Consider the following 27,347-nt stretch of genomic DNA (forward strand, 5'->3'; position numbering starts at 1 on the left):
TCCAAGTAAAATAATCAAGGAATGACTAAAACAAAGATTCAATAATGCATGCCCATTTCCTTATACATCACTATGGAGGACCTAAAAGACTTCCGCAAAGGAAACAGCAGTTTCTTGATTTTAGCTCCTCAGTGGAACCTCCTCTATGCTCACTCCCCGATGCGCATGTAGTCGAATTTGCAGGTTGCGATCGAAGCATCAAGAAGCCCCCTTATGTTGCAATTAAGAAATTAGATCCACTCAGTGTGTCATCAGCAGGTTGCAACAGTGATACTGAGATACAATTAGTTAATATTGTAATATACTGTATATTGTTTCAACCAAGCATCATTTGAGTAAATAAACACCCGAGTCATTTGCTAATATGCAAAATAAGATTCAGGAGGAAGGAAGACTGTTTTTTACTCAATTGATTAATCATAGACGTCCTTTACTTCGTTCCGTGACAACAGTCAGACCTCAAAACACGTGTCATTTTTCCCAATTGAAACAAATGGAAATGCTATTAATGCAATCCAGCCCCCAAAACCAACATGTTTTCAATCTGTTTTTAAATAATGAAAATAGCACGCTGTAACATTCTACTACACTAGAACACAATTAAACAGAACGTAAAGAAATCAAACAGTTTATGCTACATCTTTCGCTTCAAGTCAATGGACATTGTGCTGCTCCTGCTGTTGTGCTTGCATTGGCCACCTGGGGGCATTATAAAAGGAATATGGATATACATGGAGAGGGTCACAGGCTCGCAACACCTCATTAATCCTCCGTAGTATAGTGTAAGCCGTTCACGGAGGATAAAGAATATATACCGTCTACATGTGTTAGTTCATTTGTTAGAAAACATCTGTTGCTCAAAGTGTTATTATGCCACCTGTCCACAATGTGGTAGCATTAAGATAACTTAAGGCTTAAGGCAAATCTATGCAGTTTTACATACACAATGTGGAATTGCCTTTGTTTTATTTTCAGTTTGACAGTTAACTTAACTGAGAGTGACATCTCTCTAATTTTTGCTTGCTTAAAGCAAAAAATTGTCAGAACGACAGCTCGTATCTCAAGATACCACTGTAATTGACTGATTAGCAGATATAACCAAGGCTTTTGTCCAGTGGGCACATTAACAATGTAAAACATCACAGTCACCTGCCGCCACTTCTTGAGGCCATCTCATCTCGAAGCTTCCTCAGATCATTTTTACACTTCTCAATCTCCACCACCTTCAACCCCTCCACTGAAACGTGAACACAGCAATTAAGAGACTTCATGTTTGTGGTGTCGTACTATATTCGAAATGACTTTTTCTTCAAATCAACCACTTACACTCCACTCTTTTCTCCAGCATGGCAAGCCTGTTGGTGACCTCAGTCTTCAGCTCATTGATGCGAAATGCCCTGCGAGGAAACAGCAATGCATCATTCACAACCGCACAGTAAGGAATCAGCACAGGGGGAAATAAACAACACGACAATTGTTTTGGCGTGTGACTGAGCTTGTGCTCAATGGGCTTAAGCAAGCGGCTTTGAAAAGCTGTGCTGTCAGGTATGTGTGTCAGGTACGTGCAAGGGCCGGCTGCAGCCAGATCATAACATGAAAGTGTCACCTGCTGAACTGCTCTGCCACCTGGGACAACACATTCTGAAACATATCCTCTTTCTCTGCACACACAAGTACATCAAAAAGTTGTCATCCTGCTAATTTCACCTTTGTTGTTGTTATTGATGCATGACTGGATGCGGTAGTGGTCAAAGGCTTACTTACCTCCAAGTTGGCCAGTAGATAGGGGGACAACTTTGTACAATGAGCTGCAAACAAAGCAGATTGCTATTAATACCAATTTGTGTTTTTTCTCCCTAAAGGTGTATTACAGCTAATAGACAAAACAAACTAGGGCCATATCAGTATGCATTGAATTAATATTAATGTACTATATAAATAAAAGCACCCTTGTGAGGATAAGCGGTATGGATAATGAATGAATGAATAAATAAAAGCTGAGGTTGCAGAAAGACTTTTACTTTTGATAAGTAAAGGCTGTGCAAAAAATAGTCACTACCAATTTATCCTTAATAATAATAATAATAATAATAACAATAATAATAATAATAATGATAATAATAATAATAATAATAATAACGACAATAATAATAACAATAATAATAATAATAATAATGATAATAATAATAATTATTATTAATAATTTTATTTATAGGCGCCTTTCAGGGCACTCAAGGTCACCGTAAACAGAAAAGAAGCAGCACAATCACGTGCGATTCATACAATTTCTCAATGTGAGTATCTCTAATATGTTCTAAATATGGTTGTTTACAATTCTGCTGAAGTTACCAGAATCGTTTGGTGGAAAATATTGTGACATGAATGATTTTCAAAATGTGAAAAACGATGAAAATGGAAAATATGTCATGTCATATCATATAAATGTGCATGAAAAAAGTCTACACACCCCGGTTCAAATACTGTGTTTTTATGACATTAAAAAATCTTCAGCTGGAACTGGGCTCTCAGACAAGATGGACATAATTATGAACAGCTGCCAAGAGTAGCGAGAGTTAGCACAAAATCTTCATGCTTCTGTTAGAAAGCAAGAAAAAAAATGTCTACTAGAACATCTGACTTTTATTTGGTGTTAATCAAAAGCACTTTTTTATCGTGGCAGGTGCATACTGACTCACAATTAACATGAGTTCGAATGTGATTGTTTATTTCCGAACACAGCCACATCATTTCAATCATCATGATCATTGAACTGTCTGAACTGTAAACGAAGTTAGTCAAATGGCTGATGTCATCACATAAAAAAGTGTGAGTGAGGAAGTATCATATAGTATGCATACTTGGGAGAGTTGGTGGGCATGGTGGGATCTATCGAGACCAAGGCACCTTCTGGATCCACCATCATGATTGCAGTGTTCCTATAGGAGGCACATAATAAGAAAGGTTAGAATACTGTCTAATCCATTCAGCCATTATTTTGAAAATAGTCAACTTTACTGCCTTTCCTCCTTGTTAATACTCTAAGCGTACATAAATACAAACCCTTAAAAGGCTTAAAAGGGAACTTAACATGAGTTTCAAAAAACATAAATCTAGCTATACACTGCCCCTTTGTGGTTTGGAGCTTGAAGTGCAAGCCGAAATATTTTATTATCTCTTCTAATAATAATAATATATATATATATATATATATATATATATATATATATATATATATATATATATATATATATATATATATATATATTGGATGTACTTTGTGTCTAACCATTTCCTTTTGGGTGACCTGCATCAGGAGATATAATGGCCCACATATAACGATGTTATCTCACATTTAAATAAATAAGTAAATTAGATATAATGGAAAAAAGACATAACATTTAATCAATAGCACAAGTATAAACATTAGCCATGTGAAGGCATACACATCCCATCACAACACATATAGTATACTATTTATGTACAAAATGTATATTCACCCCAAATTTTGTTACAAAAAAAGATTTCACTAATTTCATAATTGTCATGAAAAAATGCAGATAGAGAAAGCATAAGGTATCAACCTTGGGATGTTAGAAGAGGTACACAGAAGTTCCTTAATGTCACATGGACTGCAGTGCCTACTGAACACCACCTGGGAAGAACACACACACAGCTGCATTCTTGCACAAGATTTAATGCGAAGTAAAAATATCAAGGAAAATAAACACTTCAAACCTCAAACAATACATTGGGCTCTGTTAAGATCTTTGATGCTATTTTGTTTAATACAAGACCTCAGTGTTGCTGCACAAAGTGTTCATATATCACTCTGCAAATCAAAGCATAAAGAATAAACTCAATAGAAAGACCACTTTGAAAGAGGCTTCTATGTTCTGAAAAGAAAAGCCCAACAACTCAAAGTAAGTGCGTGATTCAATGTCATGAATAGTGAGAGAAATGGGCATTCATGTGGAAGAAATACCAAACAAGAACAAGTGATGTGATCTTGCTGTGACCTTGAAAAGAAGCAGGTGTAGCAGACAAACACTATATCGGGGTTTGGGCTCTTGAGCAGACATGTGTCATCAGCAGCTCTCTACTTGAAACACTTAGCAGAAGTGTTGCATTTAAGGTCTATGTGTATGTGCGCTTGCAATGATGCATAATGACATCTGAGTGGAGACAGCCTTTTTCAGTTTCTGGCTTAGAATCATTTGTAATGTTGTGGTGTGGTAATAATAGTAGATTTATTGCTAAAGTATTTGGGAAATGCCTCCCAATAAGGCAGTAGAACCATATGATTTCAACTATAATCAGTAAAGAGAAGCTAAAGAAAAAGTCCATAGTTACTGTATTTTCTATCATGAAAACAGAGCCTATTGCACTGGTGCATCATTATTATGCAGTAGACATGATGACAAGAAGAAGACATTTTGGAAAATAAAATCATACAAGCACAATTTGTAATGTGGCTACATTTGGACTTGCGATTGGCTGGCAACCAATTCAGGGTGTACGCCGCCTACTGCCTGAAGATAGCTGGGATAGGCTCCAACATGCCCGTGACCCTTGTGAGGATACGCGGTTTGGATAATGGATGGATGGATGGCTACATTGGATACTGGATCCCACTCACTGCAGACGTTCTGGACAAGCAGCAGGATTTATTGGTTGCGAGGAGTTGTTTTTTTGTAGGGCTAAGTGCGTGGTTAACTTTAAATTAGACTCAACTGGGAATACTGCTTTAAATTGAATTACCTCCTGAATTACTTGTATGTTATGTTCATACTTCGTACATATTTTTATATATGTATATATATGTAATCGTTGACGTGGGGGGAGGGATGGGTGGGGCTTGGTGCATGGGGTGGGCGGCTGCTGGTGACCGGTTGTCAGGACCAGCCCGTAACATACACCGGGAAAATTCACATATTTTCGCAAAATTCACAAAGGCCACTACACTCATGCACATACATATACAGTACATGTAGTATTTGTTTTTCATGTAACATTAAACCTGTCTCATTGCCCAATATTGTTAATTTTTGATTTTTGATTAATTGATATTGTTTGTGCTGCTCTTAAAATTAATTTCCATCAAGGCGCATTCAATGTTATTATTGTAATATTTCCTTTACAGTATGCACTTTTTATTATCTATTCCAACGGCTTTCAACTTTTTACCCCGAGCTCCATCTCAAAAAAAATATTTGGCTCTCATAATACCAGCACAATGACCTACATTGAAATACAGTTACAGTATAGTAAGCATAAGTGTTCATTAGAAACAAGGGAGTGGTTTGATTCCTAAAAAGTGTATTCTATATTTTGGTAAGCCACTGTTAAATTACACATTTTGAACATGAATCCTGTGCTTTAATATAGGAAAAGACTGCTTAAATAATTATTCAGTTATGGAACATAAAAGTGGAATACAATGTGTGTTCAAATGTTTAATAACAAACAGTTCATAAGATCCAATGCAAATGTGTTTTACTCAAGATGAAATTTAAATACAACTCAATTCAACTTTCAAAGTGATAAAAAATTCCCAACAGGATAAAATATGTTTAAACAGGCTATATGCATAGTTACAAGACTCATTCTGATATGTCGAATTCATTTCATATTTTTTAGATATTGTTCACCTCATTTACATTTAATCAAGTGATTATTTTGCAGACAACCAGATAGATTTACAATTTTCCACTAGTGGTACTTGTACCACAATTTGAGAATCACTCATCTATTCTACATTTTTTTTAATCACAACAAAGCATGGCAGAAGATAGTTACATTTCGACTGAAACTACAATAACTAGGAATTTGGTTATTTGCCATTCTTTTTCCAGACTCACCTTCTGCACTTTCCCATCCACATCCAGATAAATGGCTTTGGGGGCATAGGAGGAGGAGCTGGAGCCCATGTTTGACCTCCCTCTCCTCTTAGGCGCCCGCGGCGATGCTGACTTGGTCTTGCACTGATGGGCAAAGTTGAGGAGGCGAACACGGGATGGTTTCCTATCACAAAAAAAAAAAAAAAAAAAAAAAAAAAATAGGGGGATAAAAGGTCATCCATGATGGCCAAAAATAAGAGGACAACAGAAGATATCAACAAGTAATCATCCTTATTTTCTCTTCCAAGTTGATGAAATACAAAGCACATACAGGTCAAATTAGCAATTGGTGCTATTAATACTCACAGTGCGAGGCGTGCAGCTTCCCCAGCGGAGAGCAAAGGTAACGTCCCCGGGGTGATGACGCTGCAGTCGACTCACTTTCGAGACACGCGAGGTGTTGAAAACTGCAGCTTGATGGGGCCGGAGGAGGCGAAGCGAGGCGCTGAGCAAAGCGCGGCGATGGAGATGCAGATCTGTGGTGTGAGGGAGCCACAGGGCTTTGGTGTACCATCAATATAACTGGCTCTCCTGGCCGGTTGCCGGGGGACCGTTACTATGGTGAGAAATAAGACAACCCCCTGTGATCCTATGCTGTGGTCACTGGCCTCTTGTTCTTGCTGAGGGGAACATACACAGAAACATGGTGGGTAACAACATATTTGATTAAATTGTTTAATAGATGGTTTATACCTCTGTTGAGCAGATGATCAAAACGTATCCATGCGGCAAACCATTAATAATTAACAAAAAGGGGCCAACCACACTTGGGTTCAGAATAGGGATGTAACGATTAACTCAATTTTCGATGTTCAGTTCCCAATATCGATTCAATTAGATTTTTTTTAAAATTATTGCCACGCTTGTCTCTACACTAGTGTGTTGCTGAAGCCGTCCACAAACGCAAACTGCTGCGATGGAACTTGCAGAAACAACTCCAGACACTACGACCGTCCACATATGAAGGATGTATTCTTTATTCGTTATCATCCTCGTTTGAAGCCAAAAACTCAAAGGAATAAATGTGAATGTTGTTGTTATCCTTTCGGCTTTTCCCCTCAGGGGTCGCCACAGCAAATCAAGCGCACGCTCGATTCGCATCATTGATCTGGCAAAGCATTTTACGCCGGATGCCCTTCCTGACGCAACCCTATCAGCAGGGCAAAAGGAATAAATGTGAATGATGGGTCGAATTGTGCAGACGTCCAAAAGACCAGTTTAACGCCAGCAAGGTGAAACCTTTTACCTTCATATGTAGTAGACATTTCGTTGGGGGTCATATGGTGTTACAGATGACAAATCCGATCCTGGCCACTACCTGCATTGAAGCGGTAAGCCATTTCAATCATTTTCTTTCATTTTCGCTCGGCATTCGGCCCTACTCCGGCTGTCTGACGACAATGAATAGCGAGGAAAAATGTAAAGCCACACTGTTTTGTACTACTGAGGTGCTCCAATGAACTCCCCCAAATTCACATACATTCCTAGCTCTCCGCAACAGTGCACAATCTGACTATGACGTGTTTTTTTATGGGGGGGAGCTGGGGTTGGTCGACGGGAGCGCTAACGGAAGCGCGTTTAAAATGATAGACGGACCGACTGATAGGCGTTTACTATTTGGTCCGACAAAATGGCGGATAAAAGGACGGTGGAACTGCACCCCAGTTGTAGGCGGAAGGTGATAAACGGACCGCAATTTTTTTGTAAAATGCCCATGCAGCTCTGCTTGTAAACATATTTATAAAACATATCCTTTTATCAATGGGAGTGAAATAATTTGAGTAAAATTAGGGAAATGCACTCTGCTAAAGAAAACTAAAATAAACACTTGAATAAATTTTTAATTTTTGTTTTTATTTAACTTTAATCCAAAACGTTTTGTTTTGCTTCTCTAGTATGCATAATTTGATCAACACATTCAAAACTTGGTATGCACCCGGAATGGAAAAAAAACTTTAAAGATTAGGAGGAACATAATTTTTTAGCACTGTAAATTAGTATATTCCAATGACCTAGGTAGGTTATGTCTTTTCAGGTTATGTTGTGTTACTTTGAGTGCTGAGTTCAAAAACGCAACACTCGGTGTGTGGTCGCCGTGACCGGGAGGCAGCACATGTGCTCTTGCTCTTCGATGTCAACCGCGAGTATACAAAAAGGGTTAGCCATGAAATTCAACTACCCACAAAATGCTTCTGTTTACATCACGGATGACCTGGATTACCACTACTGCGCACATACATCGCAGACAGCCATACAGTCGCCTGGAGATGATGCATTTTCGTGCACAAAACACAGCTCCAAATAATTAAATATGTAAATAAACGACACATTGACTACTAAAATTAATTGTCAACAATTTTGATTGTCGACGTCGTTGTCACTAGTTGACTAATCTTGGCAGCCCTGTGCGCATGTAGTTTCTTTACAGCAGAGACATGAGAGAGCGGGTATGGGTAACATGGCATCAATTATTTTATATTTTATATCGATGCATATTTTAAGCAGTTTGATTCGATTTTGAATCCATTTTTTCGATTAATCATTACATCCCTAGTCTAGAACCACTTAAAAAAATTGGGTAATTTTGTAGAAAACAACCCTAAGTATTGGGGTTGTTTTGTGGGTTATTCATTTCACCCAAGGTTTTGGGTCATGAACTAGCCACAAAACCACGTTAAAAATTCCACCAAAATTGGGTTGTTTTTTGGGGGGGTTATTCATTTGACCCAACTGTTGGGGTTATTCATTTAATCTAATGACACAAGTGTGGGTTCTGTACGTTTTTGACCCGTAATTGGGTTATTTTTGACCCAATTTCACCATACAAATTATATCCTGCATGTCTAATCCTCCCTCCTGCTAACTGTTGCTTCCTTTGTTTCATGAATGCACAGCATAGAAATGCACACTATCATTTTTTCTTCTGTGCTTGTTTTTCTCCTCATCCCCTATCCACTCATGCGCTGACCTGCTTCTTGAGAGCAAGCCCACCAGATGGTTTGGTCAGGTGAGTTGGGGCCATGCACGCACTTGAAGAGATTTCAGAGTCAGGTGTATTTTTGGTCACATTTTGTAATGTGTTGATCACGAGGGAAACGCATGGCCTTATAACCGGTAATGTAACCGGCAATGCTAGTAGTGGAGTTGATTTAGTCGAAGTCATCATGACATCTTGTAATTGTGCTATTAGCTATTAGCAAGTATACATATATAAGTATATACATACACTATATATCATGGATGGGCAAGTGGTGGCCACACTCTGAGTGGCCCCTTGATTTTATTTTATATATATATATATATATATATATATATATATATATATATATATATATATATATATATATATATATATATATAATGGCATCTACATTCATTTCGATGGGGAAAGTACAAAGTAAATGTATTGTTAATCGTGTTATCCAATTATATCCAATGATTTTTATAGCACTGTGTAATATATAATTTCCCCCCATTTCCATTGAGCCTCTTTACTAAGACCTATAACGCTGACAAAAGCCATTTAAGATTTTTCCTACTGTCAATACTGTCACCCCTTCCCCTCGTCTGGGGAATTTCACATCCACAGGACTTGAGTGAAAATGCTCCACCAGGCAGCGAGTAGGAGGTCATTAATTAGAGATGGAGAGCTTCATGCAGCAACACACACACACACACCCACACGTGCACACACACTAACACAGGTGATACACACACGTATGCACAGACGTGATCCATATCCCTCGAGGCTAATTACTATTGCTGCATCCCACTGCCGACATCTCCATACAAGTGCCACACAACGGAAGAGACTCTGTAATGAATGTGTGTGAAAGGAAAAATGTGACGTGAAACGACTAACCTAAAACTTTTATTACTTCGCCTCAAATGATTACAGTGGACCTTAATTCGCATATTTGGCATTCAGGAATTCACCCATTGGCAGTTTTTTTTTTTTTTTAAACATATCCTCTGTTAATGGAAAAACTTGCCCATTTGTGATGTTCTGTGACGTGGCAAAAAGTCATTGTTAATTGGCAAAGTACAGTACTGTTTATTGTAGATGTCACCTAAGGGGTGCCCACGGTGCCCAGCTAGCCCCCAAGGACTACATGAGTAGCCCGCAAACCTCTTCTAAAAATAACTCACGTTATTTATAGTGATAGGACATTGTGATTTCCTAGTAATGTACAAATGATCATTTGAACATGAAAACATTTGCAGAGGTGTGTAGAAATAAAGTGTTGAATATTTACATATATCTGCTCCCTACCATATTAAATCATTAACATGATCAGTGTTTCCACATAGTGTGTCAATAATGATTAATCATAACATAACTAAAGGTAATTCACGCACAATTCTTATTGCAGAAGTGCGTATCAAACTGATAGCCCTCTGCTGTAATCAGTACCCAAGAAGTAGCTCACACTTTCACTTGGTTTATCAGTTTGAGCACTAAATATCTTGTCTTTGTGGTGTCGAGTACTATTTCACTGAACCATGAAAATAAATATTTGCAAAATAACTGCCTAAATATATATTTTACCTGGTTAATCAGATTTCTGCTCCTGCACTTCTGCGCACAGCATCAGCAAATCAGGGCTGTAGGATGTCACTTTAATTTTTACGCAGGACTGTAAGCTACTGTCTTTTTTGAAAAAAAAAATCAGATTTTTTTGGGTGTAAGCGTTCATATTACATTATAAATGCGACCTCGGTCTCTTAGGTGTGTGAACATAATGCGTCCCTAAAATGACCCACATGTGCAGAAGAAGAGACGACGTCACTCACGACGTTGTGTTTACTGAAGCATTTCGACAGTGGAGCGATTCGGTCAGAGGTAGAAATACAGTATTTGGAGGAAATTATGAGGCGAGGCTTTTTCGATCTCATTTCATGGAGACGTCACTTCAAGTGGGATTAAATCAAAGTCAAATATACGTAAAGTCAATAAAGTTACTCAAAGCAACTGCAGATTCGATCTCTTTGGGCTCTGACGTCAACGTCGGATAAATGCGACCTGGAGGTTCAGACTGCGGTCACATTGCAAAAAGTCCGATACGTATCCGATCTAGGAGCACTTATAAAAGTGGCCAAAAAGTTTGACTTAATAAGTGGACATGATACATATTTTTTAGACGAATAACATAACTTCAGTCAGACACTTAAAATTAATTTTCCCAAGCCATGCAGAGCCGCAACAGAAGGATGAAAGAGCCGCATGCGGCTCCAGAGCCGCGGGTTGCCGACCCCTGATCTAGACCATAACCCCTGCGAATAGTTGGAGTCCACTGTATATCATACACATCCACGTGATACATGGTTTGACTCTTAATGTGTATTCAGGAGCCTTTATTTGTAGAGAAGGGAACTTACATCAAAACAAGCTGATATGATTATGTCATCCAAAAGACACGTCACACCTTTAGACAACCGGGCGATACATTTCCGGAAAAAGGCGTCAATGAAATGATAACCATTTCAATGACAAAAGGCCTTGCCGTGCAGCTGGACATCTGAGGGGACGACACATTATCCTGATAATAGCGTTGGACCAGGACACTTTTGTTTTTGGTGTGTTTGAGTGTGTTTTTTGTGCTTTCCTTCTGATGATTACATCTCAACTACATACAGTTCCGATAACAGAATCCGCTTTCTCATCTTTTGTACGACGATCCCCTAATGCGGATGTGCAGTGTTTCTCATAAGATAGGTCACATTCACATTCTCGTTCTGGGTGGGTATTGGACAGCTCGTCATAAATAAGTTAACTTAAAAATATTTCACACGTATAGCCTAGCGACTAGACGATGTCTTTTTTAAATTCGAGCAGTTATTTTTGTGTGATTTCAATTTTGGAATTGTTTTGAACTTTTTAAAACATATTCATTTACCGCGAACTTTAACTGACTCAGTTCCACACAACTGTAACTATGTCAAATACCTGGCCCACAGTGTCCCATCTGGAGTGCAGAGAAAATTCCCGCCTGGCCGGACTGACAGGGACTGCTACAAGGATGCAGTATCCTGAGATGCCTTGATATTTTTATTTATATAACAAAGATACAATTCACTATTGATTTGAATACAAATTTGAAAAAAAGCAATGTGATTACCGACACGTAAATAAGAATGGCACAACTGTTCATCAACGCACACTGCTCAACAAAGTCACAACACCGTGCGCACGGTAGCCCAATATTTACATATTGTCCGATTGTTAATCATTACTGACTGCCGAGTAAATTAATAATTAGACAGCTGAAACACGCATTGTTAGTGGCCCAAAAACACTTTTTTTGTCCCTTAAAACAGTGTTTTTCAAACTTTTTTGAGTCAAGGCGGCACTTTTATTTCATTGAAAAAACCCTGCGGCACACCAGCAGCTGAGATTGTAAAAAAAAAAAAAAAAACTTATTTTAGCAATATAAGTGTTCTATTGTTTATATAAGCATTTCTTAACATTGAAGAATGATGTAATATTATTATAACGTCTTGAATAGGAATTAAATAAACACTAAGAAAAAAAGTATTTTATAATGTTTCATATTGATACCTACTCAGTGTGAAACATGGGCCTGTTTGGATAAACATGCGTCACTAATTCACATGTCCCTAAACAAAGACAATTAGCTCCCTGCTGCTGATGCTGCCACCTGCCGGTATGGAAGAGTACTACAATGTAGTAAAGACATGATTATGCTGCCAGGCGCTAGACCGCACAGGCACACAAATTAGATAATTTCCCACGGCACACCTGACAATATCTCGCGGCACACAGTTTGAAAAACACTGCCTTAAAACATCATCTTACTCAACTTTAGTGAACTAGTATTTTTTTTTTTTTTTTACGGGGCAATTTAGATTACAAATAAACACGATAACGTGTTTTAAACACCAACACTAAACTACTGACCTGTGTCATAGAATAGTTTTTTTTAGCTTTTTTCATATTTTTTGTAAAAGGTAAAAGGCACCAAAACATAAAGTAACTGACTACCGCTGACAAAAATGATAAAAACTGACCTCAGTTTAACATGAGTTTGAAAGTGATTGGTTTATTCCAAACACAGCCAAACCTTTCCATTCAAACAGGGATGTTTGAATTGTTTTTTCTTTTTCCCCACAGTCAATACTTAGGGAGAAGCTGAGACAACAACGTTAACACCAATGAAGTGCATTGGGTTACTTGTATCACCTGCGAATGCATTATGAATTAACTGCCCATTTAATACATATATTAAAAACATTTCATCATAAAAATAAAAGTATATCACAATACTTTCTTCACTGCTAGTAGATAAACAGATGAGAAATATGCATTAAATTGTGTAGTACTATTTGCTTTAGCATAGCATAAAAAGGTCTACCCTTCTCAACAAATGTGCATTTAAGAATCAAACACACACACAACAGGTCTTCAAATAGAAGACAATCATGAAAAATCATGTTCCAATTAGTGCCAATTAATTGGAGGTTACATGATTGCACAGTGCCCTTTAATTTGCCTGCAAATCACTACAATTGATTAAAAGTCTCTTGACATTGATTTGGCTACCTTTTTAGTTCAACTAATCCCATGCTTATTTTAGAAATGATTTATACATTGAGGTCCAAAACCCAGTAGGTGAATATATAAATAAATAAATGATGAATTAAATCCACTCTCCACTGCTTACACTGAAATAGAATTGAGAGAGTGCAATGCGATGATGACATCTTATGGACTAAAAAGCTATAACAGTTCACCTCCCCAAAATAAAAATCCTTAAACATGTCTTTATAGTCAGAGAATGACGTTATTGATCAGTAATATTATTTGAAAATATAATTATAAAATAATCATACTAATTACTGTACAATTTTTTGTGCAGGGAAAAACTAAATATACGACAATAAAGTACATACAGTGTAACACAATGCTTCCCCAACTGCATAGAGTATGTATTTATTTATGTATGTACATGAATTCATTATACTGTCATGAAGTAAATATGACACAATTGTATTACAACTAATAACTGTATTAATTATTTTTTTTTGCCATAATCATCATTATTTTTTTTCTTTCTGAAAAATATAATAGAAAATCAGGATATCATTCAAAGTTTACAAAACAAACCCAAACAACATGTCAACAACACAAAGCAGTGCCCTGTCAATTTTTTACACAATTTGAATAACCATAATACAATCTAGTTTCATATTATTGTTGTTCACCTTGTATAAATGAAATAAAAGGTCTCTAGATCAGTTCAAATGCATCCTTTTTCCACTTTAACAAATATGTAATTCTTTCCAATGGAAGAGTCGCTGACAATTGACGTAGCCATTGGTCCACTGTTGGCCTATGCCACTTCTTCCAATAGAGGGATATGCATCTTTTGGCAACTTTATTCATTATTACAGGTATAGTACATATGCATGCATATGTATGTGGGCGTGGGTGTGTGGGTGTGTGTGTGTGTGTGTGTGCGTGCATGTGTGCGTGTACAGTGTAGGTTGAGAGTCATCATAATAATGAATATCATCAGACTGACCATAAAATGAGTAATCATCATAATGACCTTTATCATCATCCAATTAACAGACTATATTTTCCTCAGAATGTCCTGTGTGTTTATATGCTTAAGGAAGTGAACCCCCCCAAATTTTTTGCAATAATATGTTCTATGCGCCTTCACTAGTCCAAACATGGCATAGAACACATTTCCCAAAAGTACAAAATAGTGTAGATTTTTATTTTGCAGTTACACAAAAAGAAGAATTTGAGATATAACAGATAAAAAACAAAAGTGGAAACACCCAAACTACTCATCAGATGTTCCCAGTGAAATTAATACATCAAGGGGGGCTCAGTACATGGAACCTATGAATTCTCGACATGATAAACTTTTATATTACAGGATGTCATCAAAAGGCTACAGAAATATTGCTGGTGACCACAGAAGGAATTCTTGGATGCAACCATCCACCTCCTGGCATGATGCAGCAAACATGATGCGTGACGAACAACCAGGTGTCACTGCTGGGGAGAAGCCTGCGTCTTCTCGCTGGGGACAGGACTCTCGGCCTCCACGGGTAGGCGAATGTTTGGGATTCCAACGGGAGGCCGAACTTTTCTGATGGGGCTGAAACTGCGCGGAGACGAACAGGGCGAGTGGGCTGGCGAGCGCGCGGGGCTCAAGGGAGGTCCTGCCGGGGCTTGAGGGAGAAGTTGTGCCAGCGGGGAGGGGCTGCGTGAGTACCTGCGTGGGGTGGTCCAGATGGGCGGCTCAGTTCTGTGGGCGTGGGTGGGGAGGACCGGGACGTAGGTGGTGGGGAAATTCAATTCTGGTTGGCTGTAGGCACTGCAAGCACTTTCTTCCAAACGCTCCAGAGTCTCCTGCAAGATGATAATAAAGAGCCACTTTTTAGACAAAGCAAAAACAGCATTGCATCTATAGTATATCAGTGTTTTACAACCATAATATTACAATTAAAAAAACAAAAACGTCACAATATTTATGGATCATTCTAGATTTAAAGAGTAGAAAAGTGATTCATGAATGTTATTTAAAACATCAAGACTGATGACCAACTTACATATTAGACTTAACAGGGTACATTTGAAATCAGCTTTTTGGTATGCTTTTGTTGACATGTGGCCTATACTATACCTTATAATTGTAAAAGCAATTATTTTACCACAGACATCATTAAGACAGTAGTAATTGTGCTCTGAAGTTGTGTCTCTCGACAGACATACAACTTCATTATTCAAACCATTTTAGAAATCCAGTCTAGAGGAAGAGAACAGAGTGAGCTACATCAGAAATGCCTATCAAGCTAATTGTTCTGACCATGGGTAAACCTTCTTCTAGTTATCATATTTTTCAATGTTTTCAGTTGTAATGAAGTGTGTCCCTCAAACCAATGTGACCCTGCTGCTCATATTATCAGAGAAAATATTATATTATTGTTTTAAAGTCAAAGTTTTTCTGTTATCGTAAGTTTATTCTTGACCAGTTAGCATAGCATCCAAGATAGCTAACATGTACTATTGGGCAAAAACTCATGCGTCAGCATTCAATTGCAACCCCACTTGCAACCATGTTACTGTAATTAGAGTAATACTAAAATCAAGTTAGCATTCAAATACAACTTAACTTCCTTTATTTGATTGTAAAGGACTTTTTCCAGCAACAATTTTTAAATACATGTTTTTTCAGGTGCCTGAGTAGTTTGTAACAGGGGTTGCAGCACACAGCAAAATGTACAGTATGTACAGTATGACAAATAAAAGATCCGTTGATACCGTTGATAGTTTCAAAATGATAAGATGCTGTATTTTCTGCTTTACTTAAAAACATAAAAAGTTACATGGTTCAATTGTCATAATTCAGACTCTTTGCTCTATCGTGGAACAATTAAGCAATGTGTCATGGAAGCGGAGTAAGACTAATTACATGGAATATGATGTCTTTAGCCCAGGCTAACAATATATTATATAAAGTAATGTTTACTATTTGTATTGTTTTTTTTTTCTTTACCTCTGCGTCGTCATTGCCGGGTGTTGACGTTATTTATGTTGGAATTTGGGGGTCTCCACGTTGTTTCATGTGTTCCGTTAATGTAAACAGAACCATATTGGCTATGTATCACTTGAAATGTGCATGAAAATATACAATTACAGTTCAGTTGAATTTAACTTTCAAAGTACAATACATTTGCATGTAAGCTTTTATAACTGTTTGTTTCCTGCTCAAAATGACTTGAGGTCTCACTTACATCTTCGTTGAGTACATACAGAGGCATGGGACTCCTTCGCCCGAGGGTGGTTGGTTTCGGTACAACATCAACTGCAATAAAGATAAAAACAATCACACAATTTAAATCAAAATCATTATAAAATATATAAAATTGAAGTGATTATTCAAATGAAATGAAAAATCATTGCTAAATATGATAATTGTAAAACTAAAATGGTATTTTTTTTTTTTAATTGCCAGCAATATTAAGGCATTGTACAAAATGGAAATGTGTTCACCATCGTGGCCGTGTTCCCCCTGCTCCATGTAGATGGGAGCTCTCTGCGGGACGGGTCTATGCTTCTTTCTACAGTGCAGTTCGGGGTTAAAAACACAAAAACAACTTGACTGTTTATGCAACAGGCAGACAGAAAAGGAGTAAAAAGAAGGGTTAAAAAGAAAGACGAGAGCTAACTTGGAAGGCTTCCAGCAGGCGCACACGGTCACCAGGGTGATGAGGAGGAAAATGCCTCCGGTGGACAGGATGATGTACAGCGAGCTCCGTCCTAAACCAGAGGCAGACAGTAGAGATGAAGAGCAAAAACAAGAAAGCCCAAATAACGGGAATAACGACATCAGCATAAAAGTTGGGCCTGTTTGTGCACTATTAAGTTGCCCCTCTCCTTTCCTATTTTAGACTTGCAATAAGACACAGCCAGGCTATGTAGGCTAAGCAAACTCTATTTTATTACATTTCAAGTGCAGTGCATCATGCTTGTTGAGGATATAAAGTTTTGAAAGCCCATCCCAGTGGCGTTATGATAGACAACTCCAGATTGCTTTGCTCCACTGGGGCACCTGCTTATTTTCTCCCTTCCCATCAATAATAGTCCATTCATTGGCTTTCACTGCCCGTTGTGGCTCCATACTGCCGCAGATTTGCACTTGCAGTAAACAAGATTGTTAGAGGGTCAGGCGTGCTTCTGTGTGGCTCAGTGGGATGCGATAATTGCTTTGGCATGCAACTGAAAGTGACATCTGAATGCATAGTGGAAATCCAACGGTCCTAATGTCCTACCGGTGGTGTAACATGCCACCTACTGTAGACAGTGAGCTTGACAGGCGTGCTTTTCATGCTGCTGATGGGATTCTCCACCATGCAGGTGTAGACGTCGTCGTCCGACATGAGGACGCGCGCGATGGTCAGCACCTTTTGGTCGTGCGAGAGCATCAGGCGGGAGTCGTTGGCCTGCACCTTGCCTCCCTTCAGCCAAGCGTACACGGGCTTGGTGCCATTGTCGTGGGAGCAGTGCAAGTTAAAGTGCTCGCTGTACTCGAGGACAGATGACGCCACCATTTGGATGTAGGGCTTGGAGACTGGAACTGAGGACAACACCATAATGACAGGGTTGGCGTGAGTTGCCAAGTTAATTGCTAAAGGAAGACGTGGTTTAAGGAATTTCATACTTCAGAGTCCATCCATACATTGTAAAAATCACAAAAAGTATGGAGCAGTGACAGTGAAACCCCCGTGGCTTAATCGATTAATTAACAAATATTCAATCACAGAATTAACTGTCAACTCTTTTTAAAATCGAGTAATCACTGAGAGACCTTGTCTAGGTTAAAATTGTCCAAATCCTCTGAATGTCTACCTCTTAATAGGTAATATCAAGGCAAGGCAACTTTATTTATTGTTGCACATTTCATACACAGGCGTCGCAAGGTACTCCACACATCCAAAAGCACATCTAAAAGCACTGACAAACAGAACAAATGTAGACATTTGTGAAGCAAAAACAACAAAAGTAGCTATAAAAATGACTAATATGATGCACGTTGACAACATTTAAGTACATTTGTAACCAAAAGACTTTAAAGACAATTAAAAGCAAAGGAAAGAAATAAAAAGTAGCTTTCTGAAATTACCAGAAGACAGTAGAATGGAAAAAGTGCCTAAAAGACCTTAATCAAATAAATGGGAAAAAAAGCAAAGTTTTAAAGCATTTAAAAACATGTATACTAACTTCATTTCCTTTGGTTACTTATTCCATTTATGTGTAGCATAACAGCTAAATGCCGCTTCACCATGTTTGTTTTGAAACCTGGCCACGACTAATTGATGCAAGTCTTCAGACCTCAGAGCCCTACTAGATTTATTTTGAATTACCATTTTCTTAAAGTATTCAGGACCCAAGCCATTTCGTGATTCATAGGCCAATAGCAGATTTTAACAGCTATTCTAAAGCTCAGAGCCGGTATAAAGCCTTTAAGACTGGAGTGATATGTCGTGATCTCTTTGTTCTGGACAAAACCTGAGCTGATCAAAACCTGATCAGAGCTGGTCAAAACCTCAGCTGTCCTATCATTACCAACCCCATTGTTACAGTAACTTGAACCAGTTATACTTTAATTTGTTGTATACCGTATTAGACTGAACACCTGCTTCACTAAGACAAAGTACGTGCTCACAATACCCTGAGCATTTGGCAGTTCCAGGCTATATTGTGATATCATGTGAAAGTCTTTTAGCATCATGTTGACTTGATGGTAATGTAGCGTACGATCCAACATGTCCACCCAAGGGGATATGAGAGAAGTACCTACCATCCACAGTCAGCTCAATATAGAGCTCCCCTGTGAAGGTGTCATCCGTGATGGAGATCTCCACCTCGTACGATCCTTCGTCCGACAGCTGCAGGTTGTGAAGCAGCAGCGATCCGTTCTCGAACACCAGGATGCGGTTACGGTACTCCGGCCGAAGGTTCCCGATGACGTCGGTGCCGATGGACTGCACCACGGTGACGGGCTTCACTTTGTCCCTCTTCAGCTGCCACTTGATTACAGGCTTGTCTGTGCTGCTGCTGGTGTAGCTGACCGGTAGCATGGCCTCTTTGCCCACAATGCCCCTCACCACCTGGGTTTGGCTGGTCACATTCACCCCCGACACCTCACCTGGGGCAAGTAAAGAAGAACAGGGGAGGCTGCGTGAAGAATTAAAGCAGGTCGGTAACATTCTTCCATTTTCTCTATTGCTAATCAGAGGTGGGGGGGGGGGAAGTCATATGCAGTCCCCTCCAAAAGTATTGGAATGGCAAGGTCAATTACTTGTTTTTATTATATACTCAAGGCTTTTGGGTTTCCGATCAAAAAATGAATATCACACACCAAAAATAAAAATCTAAATTCAAGCGTTTATTTCATTGTCTTTACATCCAGATGTGTCAAACAACTCAGGGCAGCACGCATTTTAATTGAAGCAGCCCACTTTTCAAGTGAGCAAAAGTATTGGAACAGACATTATAAAATGAACTTAAAGTGAATAGCACTTAATATTTGGCGGCATAACCCTTACTTGCAATAACTGCATCAAGCCTGCAACTCATTGACTTCACCAGACTTTTGCATTCTTCATTTGAAATGCTTTCCCAGGCCTTTACTGCAGCCACTTTCAGTTCTGGTTTGTTTCTGGGGGTTTTCCCTTCAGGCTCATCTTTAGGAGGTGAAATGCATGCTCTATTGGGTTAAAGTCCGGTGATTGACTTAGGCAGTCTCAGACCTTGCACTTTTCCACCTGATGAAGTCCTTTGTTGTGTTGGCAGTGAATTTGGGGTAATTGTCTTGTTGCATGATAAAGCTTCTCCCAATTAGTTTGGATGCATTTTTCTGTCAATTGTTAGCCAAAATGGTTTTGTAGACTTAGCAATTCATTCTGCTGCTACCATCATGAGTTACATCATCAATAAAGATCAGTGAGCCCGTTCCAGAAGCACTTCCACCAAGATTCACAGATGAGCTTGCGTGTTTATGATCATGAGCAGATCATTTCTTTCTCCATACTTTGGCCTTTCCATCACTTTGGTAGAGGTTCATCTTGGTCTCATCAGTCCATAAACCTTGTTTCCTAACTTTTGTGGCTCATTTCTGTACTTCTTCCCCTAAAACCAATCTAGCCTCCTAATTTTTTTTTGCTGATATTTCGTATTTCAAAGTCCTGACTGATAAAGTGTCTCATGATGGTTGCAGCAGAATGAATTCTGAAGTCTACAAAACCATTTCATACGTTGCCGTTCCAATACTTTTGGAGTGTATTGTATTGTATGTGTGTAAGTCATACTGTACATACGTCTCAAGTCATATCTTCAAGTTTCAAAGAAGTGCCAAAATACTGTGGCATAAATCAGGCAAGTCAATTTCCCACTAAATTTCGAGTGAGTTAAGTCAAATCTTTACTTGGGTTAAGGCTACGTTCGCACTATGTTCTTGGCGACTGAGACAGTCCCGTTTGCCTGGAACAGTGCAATTTTTGGTCATTTTTTTCTCTGTATTCAAGTCTTACTACATTTTCTCACTGTCTATCATGGTATAAGTGACGGGCCATGGGGCGAAGGGGGTGCTGAGTTTTAGAGGCTAGTACGGTTTGGCCCACGGTTTTTGACAGATGCCTGTCCATTCCCTCCCGGAAAATCATCTTCTGTTTCTCACATTCCGTCAAGGCTTTCTATTAAAGAAAGGTGGACGCTGACCAGCTTTGGAACACAAGTGTGGGCACGGTTGAGTCGAATAAAGCCCCCCTGCCAAGCCAAACCGAGCTCCAGTTTTTATCAGGGATTTGAGGCACATATGTTTGATAATATAATTTTGTCAACAACAAATTCACTAATCCACGCCCTGTACCAAAACCTGCAAAAGAGCCCGTTATTCACAAACACACTTGTGTTCACTACTCCCTGTCTGTCTGTCTCTCGCTCGCATGTGAAGTCAACACAGAGTATTCTACTTATAGCTGGTTAATAGTTCATTCAAATCAAGGAGGGATACCCCTTTTAATAAAAAATTCACTAAGAGCAGCAGCTAGATGTGCAGACTAAAAAACTAAAAACACTAGAAATGTTTCTTCTGAAACATCACAGTAAGTCACAATCATGTGACAGCAAGCCAGCACGAAACCGGCACCGCTAATAAAATTCAGACCAAATTAGGACTCCTCGAATTCCATGATTTACATCCAGGCTTCTTTTGCTCCAACCTGTCAAGCTGTCTCCATTGTTAAAGGCAGAGACTACGGTGCAATGGTGCGTTTTTCATCAGCGTATTCAGAGGCTTCTTTTTCACCAGTGCTGAAAATTTGGAGACTTGAGCCACACTTACTTAAAACTGTGGTCATGTTGGCTCTTGTAACTTTCTAACTGAACAAAAGTGCAAAGGTGGCAGGCACTGATTTAGTTGGCTGGAAGAACCCATTACATTTTGGATAACAATGCAAGTGGAAGAAATGATCTGCATTCTCTTCACAATGGAGCATTCACCCCTGCCCCAGAATGCTAATGGTAGAGTCCTGTTCTGCCTCCTCACATCTTAAGTAATTTTTAATGTGCCTGAAAGTAACCTACCGACTAAGCTCTCTTTTCTTAATGGTGAAACTGTACCCTTGCCCCAAATCAAAAATGGTATGGCCCTGTTGTCTTTCTTGAACCAGGAAGTGGCCTGCTAACACACAGACAGACAACACAAAAATCCTCAGAATCAAAAATGTTTATAAGGTCTTGTCATCTTACATTACCCTCTTTAACCAGGAAATTGCTTGCTTATATACATCCATATATTTTACACCATGCTTGTCCTTATTAGGATGGTGGTTAAGATTTACCCCGTCTAAGCTGATTTAGGGCAAAAGATGAGGTTCACCCAGTAAACTGAGCTGAGATTCAAACTTCATAACTGTGAGACAGACGTGGTAACCACTCATCACCGTGCTGTTCTATGTGGCAAAAAACAAACCAACAAACACAAAAAAACATTAATACAGTGGCCAACAATCTTCTTTCATGAATCCCCCCAAATCATTTTTGTCATATTTGATAAAATGGTCACAACTTGATAGTGATACATGATAAATATATAAGTATTTAGCCTTAGCCGGGTGGGCACTGCAAATGAGATTCTCTTCTAAATTGACATATCAATATAAACAAAGGTTAAATCATGACATTAAATAAATACAATCTATGAAAAAAATACCATCCTTCTCCGGCTTTGCAAAGAGTAATACTACTTCAAATTCATTGCGAAAACGGTGCCTCAACTTAAAACATGCACAAAACATCACAAGAGGTAAAATATGGTAGATTGAGTTGAATTCATATTTTTTTAGGACAATGCTTTCACTGAGAGTTGCCATGATTTTAGCCTCTTGTTTTTGTCCCTTTGATGGCGACTTAATGAGTGCAAATTCCTTGCATAGGCGCCTTTAATGCAGCCATTAGTGTGCTCGTGTGCTGTGCTCACAAACAAAAAAAGTGTGCTCACACTGTGTTCATGCTGTCTGTTCACATCTTCATCACTACTCCAGAACATCCTCCCGAACATGTAACACACTATTTTTGATATTTCTCCATCGATTTTCCTCGTCCTCCCGAGAGACCACATGTTATCCTTTGTAGTGAAGCCTTGTCTTGGTAACCAGCACAGCATAGCACATACGTTCCCTGTGGAGACCGCTTCTCCCTTAGTGGACACAAGTCCAAACATTGGCTCTTGGCCGGCTTTGGGGAGTCCTACTGTTATGCATCGAAGATAGAGCGAGCAAGACAACTGGGAAAGAGAGAGAAAAAGAGAGCGAGATTCTGCACTGTTGACTAATTCTTCGCAGCCAGCCAGTTAGCAGGGCATCGCCTCCTCGTCATGGCAACCCCTTTGGCCGTCTGACAGGGGTTGTCAAGGCGATAAGACAAAGGGCACGATTGTTGGAGCCCCCTTGAAAAGAGTGAGCGAGAAAACTGGGAACCAGAGAGAAAGTCTTTGTCACTGGTGAAGTTGGAGATAGGCACAGGAGGTCCGAAGCACGAAAGGACCGGTCCAACATGCTGAGCCTTGGTTTGAAGTTTTCTGCAGCCGTCAACATTTTTATAGAATCACAGTCACAAAGTTGAATGACAACCAGTAGCGCGCAGAGCTAAACTGTTTACAACTGTGAAAAAAAAAATCCATTGTGGAATTGTGAAATTTCTCAATCCATATATTAGCAGGTTACGTCCTGTTTTATGGAGAATGGAAAAAGATGATGGGATTGTACCATTTTTAGGAGAGATGATTGGGGTGAATGATTCCAAAGTGACTAAAACAGCAAAAAGGAAAATAACTGCTTCATCACAACACATTTCACAACTTCGCAACTCGGACTTCCCAGTTCTTTGAACCGGTGTTCCGGTGAACTTTTCATGGTTGGAAGTTGGAAAAGTCTGACTTCCCGCTTCCAACCTTCCTTGAATGCAGCATAATTAACTCAAATAGCATGAAGACAACCAATTTTCCTTTAACAAATGGAAAAAAAAGAAATCATAGCAACATATTTGTTGCCATTATTTAGTAGGCTACTCTAAGATTCACAGAGCACAACATTAATTGTTAGGAACAGGCAGGTAGTGTCATGGCTGCCTAAACAGCAATAAATAATTAAGTAATTGCTCTTTGCTAAATCCTCCAACAAAAGCAACAACAACTACATCAATATGAAAAGAAACAAAAACAAAGGTACTAAACCATAATTCAGTTTTGTTAATTCTTCTTCTGAGTTCACTGACAATTTAGGGGATGTACCATTTTTGAATCTGAAACAGGTTGGAACATTCCATCAGGACTCAAATTGTAAAAATAAAAATGGACAAAAATAAGAATGACTAAAAAAAATCTAATAAACTAAGATAATGCCATGTTTGTCTTTTATTAGCAGGCTACTTCCTGGCCACTGATAAAAACAAAAACAAAACAGGGGACTGTAGCATTTTTGTATGCAGAGCAGGGTAGAATGAGTTCATCAAGACTCAAATGGTAACAACGGAGACATTACTCCAACAAAAATTAAACAAAATGACCAAGATTGTAGAATGTCATATTTGTGTGTTTTTTTTTTTTGTTAGCAGGCTGCTTCCTGTTTCACTGACAAAAACAAACAGGAGACTGTATCATTTTTAAATCTGGAGCTCGGTGATATTATTCAATGAAGGCTCAAATAGTAAAAAGGAAAACATTACTTCAACAAAAAAACATGAACCTAATTAACAAAATTGTGGCACGCTATATTTGAGTTTATCTGTTAGCAGGCCAATTCCTGGTTCATGGAGCATGTAGGGCCTACTTTATACTGTAAACCGATAGGGGAAGGGGGAATGAACAACCCATCTAAGGAAAATTGCTTCCATTAGTGCTGCTACTATGACTACAACTACTATTGCATTCTTCATGTACTTTGGTTTGCTTCTTCCTGTCATATTGAGCAGAATGTAGGGAGAAAGGAACAAATGCGTGTTGTCACATTAGATTCTGTACACCAGTTTGGCTCCACTGAGTGCAAAATGACAAACACACAAAGGTTAACACGTGTATCTGCACGTTTAAACAAGTTCCTACCAACTTTAAATGGGTTAGTGCTCTGCAATTGGCTGGCACCCAGTCCAAGGTGTACCTTGCATTTCGCCCACCAAACAGGACAAACATATTTAAAAGGTTCTTCATTGGTACTGATTTTGGAGAAGTGAGTTATGAGAATTTAAGGTAATGTGCTAGTAAACAAACCAATGAATGGCGATCAAAACCCTTTTGGTTTTACACTTGGTGAATGTAATGAAATGCCTAAATTGCCTCTTCGGGGTCCTTAAGCATTGAGTTTAAGAGCACCATCAAATAAATCACTGTGCAGCTGCCTCAAGAACAAGAGATACATCAAACACGCATACTACACGACCAATAAAAGTCCAAAGGATCAACCTATATGAGTCGGCACATGTGACCAGAAGCTTGAAAATTCAATACATGTGTAGTTTGCGAGGCAAAAAAAAAAAAAAAAAAAAAAAAAGTTTGGACATACCTGTGAGGAGTAGAAGGTGGAGAGCGACCAGGCTGAGGAGTGAAAGAACGTCAGTTGCGAGACTGTGGCCTGTCTTCCTCCCCACCTTCATCTTGTGTCCTGGGCAGAGGCGTTCTCCCACTTAGTGAGCATGGTTTAACCACGCTGGGCACGTCTCTCTCCCTGTGAATCAACGCTCTCCCCACTGCACTGCCTGCAACACTGGCCTCCTCCTGGACACACTGAGCCCCACTCTCGCCTCTCAGCAACCCCAGTTACAGCCAACAACAGCCCAACTGTGTGTGTTTGTGTGTGTGTTTGACAGAGACATAGTATGGATGAGCTGCCCTCTTTCACACCATGTTACACTTTGAGAAAGCAACGGGAGTTCAGGAAAATGGTCGCTGAAAAACATCATGAACTTACAAATGATTCCTGTTGGAAAGTACAGCTGTACTTGAGTGACTTTAAGAGAAGCGCACTGGAGGGCCTCATTTGTTTGAAAAACAACTTGCCACTTTAGCTCCTATTCATCCTAACTGGGGCCATCTTAGTAAATTCAAAAATGGTTACTTAGCAACCAGCCCCGCTTTGAAGCAATTAAATCCAGTTGCAGGCAAACAGAGGATTTGCTCTGATACATTTCATTTAAATGCAACATACCTTTTTTTTGTTTTGTTGGACTCCGCCAAGGATGCCCTTTGTCACCGATTCTCTTCATATCCTTTATGGACAGAGTTTGTAGGTGCATCCAAGGCATGGATGGGGTCCGGTTACGTGGCCTCAGTGTTACATCTCTGCTTTTTGAAGATGATGTGGTACTGTAGGCTCCTTCGAGCCGCGACATGCAACTCTCACTGGAGCGGTTCGGTTGAAAATCAGCACCTCCAAATCTGAGACCGTGGTCGATGGTCGGAAAAGGGTGGAGTACCCAGTCAAGGTAAAAGAATGAGATCCTGCCCCAAGGGGACAAGTTCAAGTATCTTGGGGTCTTGTTCACGAGTGAGGGGAGGATAGAGTGGGAGATCGATAAGCAGATGGGTGCATCGTCTGCACTGATGGGGACTCTTTATCGGTCTGTCGTGAATGAAAGAACAAGATTCCCAATACAATGGCCAAAATGATTTTCCTCCGCAGGGTGTCAGGGCTATCTCTTAGCGTGAGAAGCTCAGTCATTTTATTCTTTTTTTATTGAGAGTTTGCAGTGTTAAAGCTGCGACTCCACAAAAGAAAAAAACCCACAAGCTCACTAACATACGTGCACGGCGCTACGCTAAGGCATTGCTAGCATGAGTTATTCTTGATGGAGTATTGCCAAAAATGAAATGTTACTGGTTTGATGTTGTCTATTTTGGAATGTATAATCACATTAAACATAACAGAGGTGATCAACCTACTTGATGACCCGATGGGAACAGTCAAGTAATCATTTGGAGGTCTAAAGGACTAGACAGACCAAAAAGACGCCGGCCAACAGTAGCAAACGCTTACCCCCTATGGCGTCAGGCCGGCTGTCGGCACGTCACGCTGGAGAAATACACCGCAATGACAGACAGCGACGCTGACCATTAAAGTACCTTCTGCGCATGCATAAGATGTAATACCCTTCCATACCATCAGCGGCTGTAGTCACCATTTCTCATGGTGAGAAAAATCCAACCGGAAAGCTGCTGGCCGGGGGCGGATTATAAAAACGTAAACAATCCATTCAGCTATATTCTTCGCTCACGATGAACTCCCACGTGAAGTAAACCATCACGGTCTTGACACGATATTGTGAAATACTTACATTGCCAACCCTCGCTCTTGTACTTGTAAGAAGATTAAGGCAGCGCAGGCGTGCTCACTGTTTTTCCGCATTTGTCACTTCCC

At 39.4% G+C, this 27,347-nt stretch overlaps 2 protein-coding genes and 1 long non-coding RNA gene across 8 annotated transcripts in view; 1 reads left to right on the top strand and 2 right to left on the bottom strand.

Annotated features, from left to right (window-relative positions):
- Positions 1–1,577, top strand: part of LOC147144930 (uncharacterized) — a 26,191-nt gene extending 24,614 nt beyond the window's left edge. The window contains exon 3 of the long non-coding RNA XR_015087561.1: positions 1,346–1,577. This is a non-coding gene — a long non-coding RNA (uncharacterized LOC147144930). The remainder of the gene's footprint in view (positions 1–1,345) is intronic.
- The window catches only part of pde9ac (phosphodiesterase 9ac), a 19,257-nt gene extending 12,866 nt beyond the window's left edge, over positions 1–6,391 (bottom strand). For all 5 annotated transcript variants that reach the window (XM_086036587.1, XM_086036588.1, XM_086036584.1 and 2 more), the window contains exons 1-8: positions 6,204–6,391; positions 5,859–6,021; positions 3,582–3,652; positions 2,859–2,936; positions 1,765–1,808; positions 1,607–1,661; positions 1,327–1,397; positions 1,150–1,237 (exon numbers count right to left, since the gene is read on the bottom strand). In XM_086036587.1, coding sequence (XP_085892713.1) covers positions 1,150–1,237; positions 1,327–1,397; positions 1,607–1,661; positions 1,765–1,808; positions 2,859–2,936; positions 3,582–3,652; positions 5,859–5,927 — 476 coding nt within the window. In that variant the 5' untranslated portion in view covers positions 5,928–6,021; positions 6,204–6,391. The remainder of the gene's footprint in view (positions 1–1,149; positions 1,238–1,326; positions 1,398–1,606; positions 1,662–1,764; positions 1,809–2,858; positions 2,937–3,581; positions 3,653–5,858; positions 6,022–6,203) is intronic.
- Positions 6,392–13,832: 7,441 nt separating this feature from the next.
- On the bottom strand, positions 13,833–25,784 carry hepacama (hepatic and glial cell adhesion molecule a). Of its 2 annotated transcripts, none has more exons than XM_086035770.1 (7): positions 25,582–25,784; positions 19,238–19,585; positions 17,732–18,013; positions 17,106–17,196; positions 16,930–16,997; positions 16,671–16,741; positions 13,833–15,285 (listed from the first exon to the last, which is right to left on the bottom strand). In XM_086035770.1, the coding sequence occupies exons 2-7, from the start codon at positions 19,515–19,517 to the stop codon at positions 14,923–14,925; spliced, it is 1,155 nt and encodes a 384-aa protein (XP_085891896.1). In that variant the 5' UTR covers positions 19,518–19,585; positions 25,582–25,784; the 3' UTR covers positions 13,833–14,922. The 2 variants fall into 2 exon arrangements, with proteins under 2 accessions (XP_085891896.1, XP_085891895.1); XM_086035769.1 differs by having other exon boundaries at positions 25,497–25,782.
- Positions 25,785–27,347: the final 1,563 nt, after the last annotated feature.

Source organism: Filicampus tigris, chromosome 7, assembly GCF_054856515.1.
Source record: "Filicampus tigris isolate MCC_2025a chromosome 7, RoL_Ftig_1.0, whole genome shotgun sequence".
Classification (NCBI taxonomy): Eukaryota; Metazoa; Chordata; class Actinopteri; order Syngnathiformes; family Syngnathidae; genus Filicampus; species Filicampus tigris.